Here is a 13,615-nt window from a genome sequence, read left to right as displayed (position 1 = left end):
CCTTGGTTATCTTGACATCTTGATTTTATGTGATAGACATATGGATATTTGAAAGCATTTAGAATATGTTCAATGCATTGATATGAATATACACAGTGCAAACATTTAGATCTTAAACATCAACCGTTAATTAACGTGACAGACAAATGGACATTCAAAATTACTTGTTCTTTTTTTCTGTCATGCGCCCTCTTGTGGCTGCATTGTTTTGCATTAAAAAAACCCGTTCGAACCTGACAAAGTTGGTCGGGAAATATGAGAAAACTTTCTTTTTTTCTGTTTGTCGGCTGCTGCTTGTAGAAACCATTTCAAACCAATGTCAGTTGTAGCTTTGATACAAAACATTCTCCATTGAAAATAATTTTGCCTGTTACAGTAACTGACAGTAAAATGTATTGAGAATCAAAATGTAGAAATTTCAGTATGCCACGGTGGCAGGGAGGTAAATTAAATGTATACACTTGAATATGGACTTAACTCATGCCCGAGACATAGACAGCAGAGTCTAAATTGTACAATTTGCGCCGAAGTCACGTCAAACAACAACAGCAATAAAACAATAGTCATGCGTCCCTATACGAGATTGTCGCTGAAAAAGATTTTCATCTTGCAAGCGCCAGACTTGATGTTGCTTCTCCAAGGTAATAAATATCCGGGCCCTGCTAAACTAAAACCAAAAATAGGCTTTAAGGCTTGGACCCAGGGTCGGGTTAAGCCAAAGGCACTCACTTTACTGACATGTGAGTGTCTTACATGTTGAGCGTCTAACACAACAGCACGACGGATTTGCTGTGAAGGGAACAAGATATAAAAGCAATGCAGATGTGCCACAATTGAAATTTTAGCATCAACATATTTAAAGTGGCAAAGCATATTTATATAATTGTTAGTTTGTACACAGTTTAAAAGTATACTCTCAGATACATTCCTGCAACTGCCGTTGTGTTTTCGCCAGTTTCAACATCTTGGAGACACTTTCAGTATGATATCCGTGTCTGTTCGAAGAAAGAATGGACTCTGAGCAAACGTCAATACTTCCTGTGAAGAAACCAAGACATATGCAGTTGTAAGATGAATGGGAAACATGTGGCCTTGTCTATAGTCTAACAAGAACGCAATGATCAATGAACAATTTTCAGAAATAAACCATTGCAAAAGTGTTTTATGAATTTCGTACATATATCCAGATTATTAAGTTAATTTTCCATTTCTTTGGTACGTTTAGTGTCTGGTTTGTTTATACTTAGATGGATGTTCTGTATCTTTATTCAAAGATATTTTGAGCATTCGAACTGCTTTCAGGAAGCTTATCAAATGTATGGTTGATGATCATATGATGAAAGAATCCTACCGGTGTGTCGGGCAGACGATCAAACTTCACGGCCCTCAGGACATTCACCAAGGCAACTTTAACTTCAACTAGAGCTAGCCGCATGCCAATGCAGGCCCTGGGACCAAATCCGAAAGCTTGGAATGCAATAGTTTTGTCTTGATCTTCAAATCTGAAACATAGTTTCTTGCAATTAGTCCTTTGTAATATCTGAGTATATCGTGTTCAGGGCAACGCTGAGATCACAATAACGCCAGTGTGATACAGTTAACAAAACGTCAAAACTTCTTTTACCTGAAAATCGGGGATGTTTACTTATTTAAATCTTGTTATTGATACGAATACGACTCTATGTTTCTCGCGATTGTCGAATAATACTCAATACTCCAATAGAGATGAGCACCCATTGTCATGCTTCTGACATACTCAATTCTCGGAAACGAATTGCAGCACGTTATACATTACCCGAAAAAGAAATTAAGTTTTAGCAGAGGCCGATCATCGGATGTTCTGGGACTAGGTTATATCTTTAACAATACTTTCGGGAACCGATTGAACCTTTCGGGTTTGAAGGAGTCAGGATCCTTGTACAGGTGAGGATTTCTGTGTATAGCCATTACAGGAATGAAGATACGTTGACCCTTGGTGAAAGATAGGCCCTTGATTTGTGTGGACTCAGAAACAATACGGTTAAGTCTGAAATGAAGAACATGTTTGCATAAGCTTAGGGAAGACAAGATGTTGGTAAATGTGATTTGGTTGTTATGCATCGAAGCTAACCATGTTAAACTGTACCCGGTTATTTGGCAAATGACTTTTGAAAGCATTATCAGACACTAAGCTTCAACATGAGTTAATATTTAACGTCACACTGGCAATATATCAGCCATCTCAAGATATTTCATTCGTTAGCTACTGTTCATGCCACGTCAGTGAGTGACTGAGCTGGGGTTTGTATTTAGATGGTGGAACATACATATAACCAACACTGCTTTGTTTACAATGCCTATGAGTTAACTGTATGTAAATTCTGACAGCAGGGTGATACACTAATGTTTGGTTATTGTGCAACGCCTCAATGAACAAACGTCCTGCTACATATGACTGTGAGCTGTAATATTCGATCCAGAACACAGATCTGTTCTGGATCGAATATTACATAGATCTGTTCAATGTTCTATGTCACACAATCAAAAATGTCCTCAAGCCTGGTCAAACATTGCCATCTCTGATCACCAGCATAGGTTACTGGGAACCACTCTAACCTGGAATGCCAGCTTGTAACAAGATAAACTTACATTGCGTTTATATCACTACTGTAAAACATTCTTTCACTTACACTAAACCCGGCGGGTAGAGTCTCAGTGTTTCTGTGATTACGCTGTCCAGATACTTCAGTTTCCCAATGTTCTCATAGTTTGGTTCCTCCTGGAGGCCGACAAACTCAGACGGTTAATTGATTTCACTGGAGTGAGTTTCTGGAGTGAGTGAGTTTAGTGTTACGCCGCACTCGGCAATATTACAGCTATATGGACGCGGTCTGTAAATGATCGAATCTGGACCAGACAATCCAGTGATAAACAACATGAGCATCGATCTGCGCATTTCGGAACTGATGACATGTGTCAACCAAGTCAGCGAGGCTGACCACCCGATCCCGTAAGTCGCCTCTTTCGACAAGCATAGTCGCCTTTTATGGCAAGCATGGGTTTCTGAAGGCCGATTCTACCCTGGGACCTTCACGGTCCACAGTTTATGGAAGAGCATATCAGTGTTTGAGAATAACACCGAATGAGCCATTTCTGAACTACTCTGTCACACTGCTGTAGGGTAATATTACATTTTTGAAGTACAATATAAATATCTGTACTAACTATGCGATATTTGATAATGTTGCGGAATGAATCAGTTTATCAATATCCCAACTCTGGACAAAGACTACGAACATCATAGACGAAACTGAAAACAAGAGATAAAAAATGACAGTGCACGTTTCGCATTGAGGCAACTTGAATACTACAGTATTCTTTCGAATACTGACATTTCCCAATATTTCTTTGATTTCTCTGAAGGCCTTCTCCTGTACATCCGGATTCATGGCCAGGTTGTAAGATAGGTAGGAAAGGGTAGTCCCGGTAGTTTCGTAACCAGCAACGAAGAACGTTATGCACTGAGCAACCACTTCGTCCTTCGATAGGTCTGTAAGTTGAAACTTGTGTTATTCGTACTACATATAAAGTGTGGGTTCTAACGACGATCTGTCACATCACTTCATTCTACTATTATCCTAGATATGTCACTCTAGACACACTTGACTGTAAATTTACAGTTTTAGTGTTTCTATTTTTCTGAAATACATATACTAAACTCAATTAAGAACTTGCTGGGTAACAAATGTTACACCAGAAGCAATGGTACATTGTTGTGAAAATAAATAAGAGTCATACTGGTACCGCCAAGTCACGGACGATGATGGTGATGAATGTAGAAAGTTTAAAAATGAACGTTGAACAAATTTCGAAAAGGTAAAGATGAATCGTCATTGGGACAATATAATCTATCGAGAAATGAATACAATACTTTTTGTAAGCAAACGACGTACTGGATATTATAAAGAGAAATAGATTAAAATAGAAAATACCATTAATGACGCCAGGAGACTTTGGTACAAACTGAAATATTTCAACAGAAAGTGAGTCTCCAAACACATGGGTGGATTCGACGCTTCAGAACATTGTTTTATGGTGAAGATGTAGATATTGAAAGAAATACTGATAGCAATGACCATGATATTTTGTTAAATGTTGACCCAAACAATCAGCTTACAAAAGAAATTTTTCACTCTCCAATATCCAAAGAAAATGTCCTAGATAGCATAAACAAACTTAAAATCAACAAATGAACAGGAATAAATTACATAATTCCAATTTTCAAACAGTCTGCTGATCATCTACTACGTTTTCTTGAGTTAGGTTTTCGTCTGATATTAGAAAGAGGAACATTTTCTGCTTGCTGGTCTGTTTGGATTATAGTTCCTCTACACAAACAATGTAATTTGAACAATGTTGATAACTACAGGGGAATCACACTGTTACGCATGTTAATTAAAGTTTTCACCTCAATTTTCAACCAAAGATGAATTTGGGGGAAGAGACAATAAATACTTTACGTCACTCTCAGGGTGGATTTAGACGGGGATATAGAACAATTGATAACATGTTTATATTACAAAGTGTAATACTCAGATATTTCCTCTAAGCATTTGATTCTGTGCAAAGATATAAGCTATGGCGGCTGTGTAACCCAAACGGACCTAGTCTCAAAAGGATCAGTTTGTTAAGTAACATGTTTGAGACTGTTAAAGGAGTGTTAAAGGTTGTGTCAGGAATAACAGTGTACTCTCTGAAACGGCTGATGTACTTATGGCAGTAAGACAAGTTTGTGTATACAGTCTTTCTTTTTTCTTTTTTTTTCTTTACTTTCCTTGTCTTCAATAAACTAGGAGATAAGATTGATAATAATTGTTCACATGGTATCCAGCTGAATTCCGATATGTTTCCCCTTTACCTTTATTATTTGATATGATATTGTTTCATCACAAATACTGTCATTGGTCTACAGAAGCAAATTAACGAACTAGAATACTACTATTAAGACATTGCCAACTATAAATGTGGATAAAACGAAAGACGTTTTGAAAAAGAGGTTGGAAATTATCAAAAAGGGGGAAATAATTTTATAAAGGCAGTAGTGTAGAGACTACCTCTTCATATAAAGTCTGTGCTGTATATTTTATTTATCATCTATCATGGTTGGTACATGCAAAATAATGCATCTGTTCTGGGACGAAAGGTATTGATAGGAACAATGAAAACTGTATGAATAAGCGTGGACTTATGTTTAACATTCTTTTTTAAAACGTTTGCTGTTAATATGAAACCGATTCTACTGTATGGTGCGGAAATTGGAGATTTAAATGCTTTGAATACATAGACAAAAATTCATTTATTTTTCTGGAAGACAGTTCTTGGGGTAAAGATGCGCACATCACATGTATCGGTATATGGGATTAATAACAGATACCCGCTCATCATATGATGACAAATCAGGGTGATTACATATTGGATAAGGTTATTAAGAACGCTCTCCTAGTGTCTACCCAAACCAAGGCTATAATATTACCTTACGTTATCACAAAGAAGGTAAAAAGAATTGGATAACAGATGTTAAACACCTATTTTTTCAAATGGATTTACAATGTCATTGTATCTAAATATATTCAAGCAAAGATTAAGTCCTCACCAATACTTTCGGTAGTACGATTCGACAATAATCGTGTGTCTAATATAAGAAACATAGACGCTTTTATACACAAGGGTCTGTTCAAAAATGCCTTCTTACGCCTGACTGAATGTTTGACCGTTTGGCCATCAGCATTGCTGTCGTCGTTTTCCTCTTCAGTCGAAGCATCCATCAACATTTGCAGGAAGTCTGTTCCCTAATACACAAATTGAAAACTTAATGTTCGTCACTGCCGTCGCACGAAACACAGCATATGCAATATCACACAATGTATGTCTAGCTGATAGGTAAGATATCTGATATGTTCCCATAACTGACAATTATGCAACTCACCTCCTAATAACAAAGAGATGTATGTCTCTAATACGGGTTCACGTGCATGTTCATGTGAGTATCTCTCTGATAACAGTGATAGTTTTACTCAAACCTCTTGGTTGTGTGTTTTATCAATTCGCCGCTGTTTCATCATTTCAGCCGTGATCGTCTCAAAGAAAGCAACGGATGCTGGTGGAAAGATTCCAAGGCCGAGCTTATTGAAGACTGGTTCAAGTGCTGGAACAGCAGCTTCAAACAGAAATAAGATGTATGTCAGCCTTTAAGTAACAATGCGGGAACTGGGACGGTTTGGTGGGTAAGGTGTGGTTTTAAAATCCGACGCCTGGGTTTAACGTCCAACAAGCTTGTAAAAAGTTAAACCGAATTCTACAGTCCCCACCGTGATATTGCTGGATTAAGGCTAAAATCGGAAAAATATTAAGCAATACTCACTGATTCAGTCTCTTAACAAAACCAATACATGCAACTACTGATACTGTACAGCAACTGGTATTTAAACTGATGCTATTGAGTCAGTTTCCTTGTCACTTACCTGACAATACCGAGAGAGCCAGTGCAAGTTTTGTTGGTCGGAATATTTTCTTAGCATGCACGACAAACGGGTGGTTGAAATCTGTTTGCGAATCAACCGTTATCCCAAAGGCAGTACGACAAATCACATCCATCGAGAAAGCTCCAAAGCGTCTAAGAGAGAACATGTCGAACCTTCATTAGTATAATACTACAGCTTTAACTGTAAGCTAGGTTTTTCTCAAATCTGTTTTATCATTCCAGATTTCGATCTGCCAATCGCTGGATTGTCAGGTTCAGAGTCGATTGTGAGGGCCGTCAAACAACAAACAGATACGTTTCATATATGATCATTTGTTTGTCACGATAGGGAGTTGATTTGGGAGGTATGAGTTCTGATTCGAGACGAAAGGAGTGTCACAGGTATTTTTTAAATTTTTTTTATAGTTTTATCTCTGTCAGTTGATATCATGCATGATGCATTCAGGGATTGAAGAATTGAACTATTCACTAAGACACTGCAAATATTGCAGAGAATATTTGGTCGAACAAGGAATAATCATTTGAGTTGTGTGATGTACAGTATTCCCATATATTATTAAGAGTAACTGTGTCCTTATACTGATAATAGAATTTGAAAATAGGTGGTATATTACGTAGTATAAATATACGGTACACAATCTGGGAGGCAACTCTTGTGAGAATGAACCTTACATCAAAAGTTATCTCCCCTGGTGACGGCTTCCCTTGCTGACATGGTAGATTAAGCAGCAGAAGAGTAAAGAAAGCTGGTTCTAAATGATTTTGAAAGTCGTGTGACTAAGGCTGGTTGACACAACATTCCCCTGTCTAAAGAACTTGAAAGGACATTCAGTCAGGAGTTTGAATTAAACACAAGGCAGTGGCAGGGAGACTAATGAATTTCAGCAGGGTAATTGAAATAGTAGGGGTAATTGAAAACATTTAGAATATCACAAATGAGATGATCAATGATAGAGATAGACCTCAGATATGTAATAAGACACTTTGACAAGAATTATAAAGATTTAAGTGGTTCCCTCACCATTGATGAAAGATGCACAACAAAAACTGTAGGGCTCACAAAAATCAAGATTGGGATTATCCTTTCTTTTCTGATGATAGTTCTGCCTGACATTTTCCAAACTGTGTGAGAATGTGGACGAAAGATGACGTGAAACCTATCCACCGAATCCCTAAACATACACAGAAATTTGACACGTGGATTGGATATCATCACGTGGATGAAGGCGGTTGTGTATTTCCAATGCACATTTGACGAAGGAACGATATTTTGACATCTTAACTGGTTGAAAAAGCGTGACTAATGAAGGACAGAATAAACCAAACAAGGACTCAGATGTATATATTGAGGATACAAAAAGGAGGGTTCAAATACTGGGATAAACTGTCACACGATTCCGCACAAACTTTAATCGGTTGTGTGCCTAGACGCATTCAGTTGTGTATTGCATGACCAGGAGGTCTTACAAAGTACGGAAAAGACACTTAGACTGTAGTTTCTATCGTGTATATGCATGTTTTAGACATTTGCCGAAGAAGACCCAATAATTTTATTGAATATTATACTTATGCATATTAAAACGTAACGAAACATCAAATACCCACTGGCTACGAACGATGTACTCACTCCTTTACATTGACCCCAGTGTTATTCCCCATGACTTTGGAGAAATTTGTTGTAAGAGTCCTTGCACAATCGTTGATGGCCCGACACATCTAAATATAAAAACAATAAACTAAAATCAACAATACACAAATTGTGACACTATGTGAAGATTTCACAAACCACAGCCTTGGCCAAGTGGACAGCGCATTTGGTGGAAAACAAGTACTGGTCAGCTCGAAGTCGCTAGTATGATGCAGGGTATTACCCTTGTTATCTCAATGGCCTTGCGTACGTCGACATCTGTACAAGAGGTCACAAACAGACACGCACGTGTATGTGCTTCTGAAGTTCACATGACCGATAGTTTTGATCACATTCGGTGAGGCAAATTCTCAGTTCAGCTCTCCTTTCAGATGAAATATAGTATAAAAAAGAACAAACAAACTTCTTACCGGTGTTGATTTTACTCAAAGTGCATTCATTTCAACAGCATATAGACGAATAGAGTCACTTACCCGCCTCAGTTTGACAGCAGTAAATGTAGGAGTAATGGTATTTCTCACTCTCTTCCAAGCAGCATCTTCCAAGAAACCCAATGCTAAATTTACGGGGTATGGTACTGAAACTATCTGAAAACAGAATATAGTTCTATTTAAAATGTATTTTAACACTTGTTACATAATCATTACACACACACACACACACACACACACACACACACACACACACACACACACACACTTACCCTTTAGCGGTTGTAATGATCATCATTCAACACGTGACATCTCTTACTCAGAGTAACAACAGGTGCTAGTATATGCTGATGTGTTTGTGTTTAATTTAAACAGGATGACATTATCACTAATCCGGCATTATTGCTTTCAGGGGTCGTAAAAGGCATTGCTTACCCTCCGGTTTCTGAAGCTGTCAAAACTCTTGACCATAATCTCTTTCAGAATAACCAGATCGGTGATAACATAGGCGGGTGTCCTTCCAACGAAGATTCTGCACAGAAACGTTATAGACGGTTAAATATTTCAACACACTTCACATCTCTTAAACCTGAGCTCAAAGAAATAAATGTGATGTAAAATGTGTTTTTAAATTCCAATAGACATTATTTATCCATATGATGTTTTAAGTCCCCATCTCATCGACCACGTTCTGAATGCTTTCTCTTCGAGCGCCTATAATCTGGTCTGTGTGTGACGGTGAATATACATACAGGCATACATACCCAAAAACACTTCCATATCGCTTACTCCACGGGTGCAGATCATGTCCGAGATTCTGCATAAAATGAAGTAAATAAAGTATAAAGTTTGCAGTGATGCTATATTATGTTTGTCCTATGTTCAAATATTTGCCACTTTCCTTATCTGCCAAAACAAGTCTAGCAGGAGAGAATATTGTCAAAGGAAAATCATCACAAATAGGGCGAAAGATAACACTTCGTAATGGAACAATTTCTGTTGTTGAACAGACTAGTCGTATCAGAATTCACGATTGTACTCGCAAAAGTCACAGCTTTTTGTTGTGTTGCCTGAAACTCAGAAACTCATCAGGTTGCTAGACGGATAAAAGAGTTCGACACAAATATCATCATCAGTTACAGATGGGCAGTCTGGTATCCTGTTCAAAAAGGAAGTGTCACATGAATGACATTATGCTGATACTTCACTCTAACTTCAATAATAATTAACCCCCACATCTACTGTAATGCCACATCTCTTCAGTGATCTCCGGTAAATAGGCCCCCTCTGTCTGCCCGTTAGCTGTTTGAAGGATATTCCAAATTTTGTAGCATCAACGAATCTTCTTTATTACAGAATTTTAGTTAAACAGATAACATAGGTAACCGAGAGTGTGAAATATCTAAGATTACTGAAAAAACTTTGTACTATTCCGTGTATTTCAGTATCATGAAATATAAACATACCCTCCAAAGGCCCCTCAAAAACATTTTCGAAAACTTTGCTAATGTTTCATGAAATGCTTCGAACATGATCCACCAACTTATGACAACTATACACTGAATATATATGTAAATAAAGTCTCATGCACAACTGCACGCTGATTAAATTGTCAATACTGACACAAGGACTCAACACTAGGAGAAGAGGACAACAAAATTTCACAAAACCTACCATGCTAGCGTTTCCTATAAAACAAGTTGGTTCTGGTCCCGGGATGCCCTTCTTTTTGAAGTAGCTGTAGTTCCATGTTCCATATCTGTAAAAAAGAAACAAGAAGACTTTCTTCTTGACCCATGCGACATTCCTTCATTGTGTTTTACTTGATTGAACAGGGTGCATGTTGAACAGTATACCGATATGTTCCGTCGGTGCTAACGGTTATCCAGAAAGTTGCCTACTTACACGTAGATCAGAACTGTGGCCACCAAGCACAGTACGAGATACAGCGGCACGTCCACAAGCCCCAAGATCTCCATGTCGATATGACGAGTTAAACAGCTCTTATAACACCCAGAAAAAAGGTCCTGTTGATTGTGAAATGGGGACGCGTCAGCTTGAACGTGTTGTGTCATTGTATTTGGTTGTCGGGAAAGGGGTGACCTTCACTGTGAAAGGTGTCTGCACACACTGCGTCTGCATACACTTGTCTGGACTAGCTTCAGATAGTAGTAAATGAGAAAGAACGTGTGTTCGTGATCCTTTATTGTGAGGATCTGAGGATCTCACAAGACTAGTGTTTACAGATTTATAAATGCAGTGATATGTAAACATATTGGGCATGATAAGAAATCTCGCCATCTTCACAAACCTCTCACGGTGTCTCACCACATAAGGCAACATGGCGAGACTAAGATTAATCAGAGTAAATGAACTTTTCAAAATTAGAAAGAACCAGTGCAAAGACACGCACCACTGGGTACAATTGTCTATTGCAGGATGGAGGTTTTAACTCTGCCTTGTAACCACTAAAGTGCTTCATTTTTCATGAACGAATTTTATTACGTTGTTATGCAAAATGGGAAACACGGTGTGCAGTTGTTTCCAGATATGATAGAACTGTTTACATTTCTATTTGAAGACGATGTTATCTTGATATCCGAAACTATTACCGGTTTGTAAAATCAACTGAATATTCTTGAAAGTTATTCTGCAAACTGGAAGCTATCTGTTAATTTAGACAAAACTAACACAGTCATATTTATAATCTTTCCGCTTACGATGAATTTAAAATGCTGTGTACCTGACTTGGTTCGACGTGCAAAGAAAGCTACTGTTTCAATTTTATCTATCTCCCAGGAATGTGGAATGTTTACTCCGAATATATTTTTCAAACTATTTGATGCCCAGGTACAACCCATTTTATTATTTAGATCGGAACTGTGGGGATTTCAACGCTACGGTTACTTAGCGGAGAGATTACACCTTATAGTTTGCAAAAAGTATTTTTGTGTTGGACCCGTCATTCCAATTTATATGGTTTATGGTGAATGCGGGAGACTCCCCGTATATATTAATTCACAAATACGATGTCTTAAATACTGAAAAAAATACCAAAAATATGGTATAAGATGATTCATCTAGATAATATGGGTAAGACATCTTGGGCATCACATATAAGAAATCTTCTGTTTTCTCATGGGTATGGTCTGGTATGGATAAGCCAGGGTGCGGGGAATGTCTTTATGTTTTTGAAAGAATTTTGTGATCGAGCGGTAAATATGTTTTATCAGGAATGGCATTTCACTCTAGAAAGTAGCTCTCGTTATGAATAATATAGAACATTTTAAAACTCTAATACCACCTGAATTGTATTTATCTAAACTAACTTTTAACTGTAATAGAAACATATTTGCCAAATACAGGACAGGCTTGTTTGACTTAATGCTAAATAGAAGTAGAAAACTGTTCATCCCAAAATCTGAACGAATCTGTCCTTTATGCAGTTCTTCAGTTGAAGATGAAGTACAGTTTATCCTTGACTATGCGTTTTATGAAGATTTACGTTACAAGTATATCCCAAAGTATTATCTATCCAGACCATCATTGTTAGCCTTTACTAGTATATTAACAGAAAATAATGAATTCACCCTTCGTAACCAAGCTCTCTATGTTATGTATGCATTTATCCATGACAACGCTGTATGCAACTCTCTTGTATAAGGACCTGTGGCTTAAAATACAATAAACGATCATCTTGTCTTCTCTCTCTCTCTCTCTCTCTCTCTCTCTCTCACTCTCTCTCTCTCTCTCTCTGAATTTCGGAAATATAATTCCAAACAACTTAAGTAATCATACTCGACGTGTCTACTATAGTTTCAGTTTTACACCGATATTAGATCATTCTGTAAAATACCTTTACTCAAATTTGAGTAAAACCTCGAACTGAAGTCAAAAATCATCACTTCACATTGCAGGACAACGTTGCACTAGAATGTGAATACAGACCCGAGTTAAACAAGTGACACTCACTTTACGGATTGAGTGTCTTACGGGTTGGGTGTCTGATAGCACATCGTGTATGTTGTGACTAGAACAAGATTAAAAAACAAGACAGTTGTGACATGTGTCTTTCACACAATTATTGTTTTTGCATAGAAACGTTTCATGCGTTTAATTCTCGCGGAAATCAACTCATGCTGAAACATCATCATGGAAGGGCAATGCTTCTCCTTTGATACAAAATTATTAGACTTCAAGGTTTTCGATACCCACAGACTTAAAATTGCATGAGACATTCTGGGAAATGCTTTTGCATGCTTGCCGTCTTCAACATCTGGGAGACACCTTCAGTATGATGTCCTTTTCGGCTTGAAGAACGTTTAGATTCGGAGCAAACGTCAGTACTTTCTGTGAACAAACCAAGAGATATATGTAGTTGTACCTTGAATGAAAGTTCGTGGTTTTGTCTTAGGCACGAATGCAGTTGTCGATGAACTGCCTTCAGAAACAAACGTTGCGATTGCAAAATCTGTTCACAGACTATTCTCTAGAAAGCTTAGAATGTATTGATTGTAGTATAGGCTGGCAAAGTCAGTACGAAACTGCTTACTTTCAAATGTGTGGTCAATGTGAACAACTGGCACTCTTAAATTCTGTACTTGAAACATGTTGTACATTTGCAGTAATACTAGTAGGTTGTATGATAACATCAGCGTAACATGATAACCTTAGATTATGATGATCCGGACGTTTTGGAGATAACTCAGACATTACGTGATTCTCTGTTCGCTGTAGTTTCGGTTTTATTTGTCCATTGATCTTCAGTGACTCATTCATATAATTTTCACAGACATTTTTTTCCGTAGCACCACACATAATTCGTTGCCGTGGAAAGTCAAGAATGGATGTTCCTTTCACTAGACGTTCCTCCAGATACATCACTTAAGTTCATTGTTAGCTCCAAAGGACATGTTTATTCATTACAACTGGCCTCAATGTGGTGTAAAACACATTATTTTCTCTTTGCTCATAAGCAAGTATAAGACATAGTCGTATGTCCAAATTAACGGGGTT

At 37.7% G+C, this 13,615-nt stretch overlaps 1 protein-coding gene across 1 annotated transcript; it reads right to left on the bottom strand.

Moving 5' to 3' along the window:
• Window positions 1–265: 265 nt before the first annotated feature.
• LOC137287264 (cytochrome P450 3A24-like) lies at window positions 266–10,629 on the bottom strand. The gene is made up of 14 exons (XM_067819497.1): window positions 10,505–10,629; window positions 10,274–10,358; window positions 9,364–9,416; window positions 9,035–9,131; window positions 8,642–8,755; window positions 8,148–8,236; window positions 6,501–6,652; window positions 6,060–6,196; window positions 5,732–5,828; window positions 3,372–3,529; window positions 2,670–2,758; window positions 1,889–2,026; window positions 1,352–1,502; window positions 266–1,038 (listed from the first exon to the last, which is right to left on the bottom strand). The coding sequence occupies exons 1-14, from the start codon at window positions 10,576–10,578 to the stop codon at window positions 958–960; spliced, it is 1,515 nt and encodes a 504-aa protein (XP_067675598.1). The 5' UTR covers window positions 10,579–10,629; the 3' UTR covers window positions 266–957.
• Between the last annotated feature and the right edge of the window lie 2,986 nt (window positions 10,630–13,615).

The sequence above is a fragment of the Haliotis asinina genome, chromosome 6 (assembly GCF_037392515.1).
Source record: "Haliotis asinina isolate JCU_RB_2024 chromosome 6, JCU_Hal_asi_v2, whole genome shotgun sequence".
Taxonomy (NCBI): Eukaryota; Metazoa; Mollusca; class Gastropoda; order Lepetellida; family Haliotidae; genus Haliotis; species Haliotis asinina.
This window is presented reverse-complemented; position numbering and strand designations above follow the sequence as displayed.

Bases quoted from the DNA above. Each gene is read 5' to 3' on its own strand.
- LOC137287264 (XM_067819497.1), bottom strand. From the start codon at position 10,578: ATGGAGATCTTGGGGCTTGTGGACGTGCCGCTGTATCTCGTACTGTGC. The intron at 8,756-9,034 runs GTAAGCAATGCC...TTCTGTTTTCAG, and splicing joins ACAGCTTCAGAAACCGGAGG to ATAGTTTCAGTACCATACCC. The intron at 6,653-8,147 runs GTGAGTACATCG...GTTCTCTCTTAG, and splicing joins ACTGGGGTCAATGTAAAGGA to ACGCTTTGGAGCTTTCTCGA.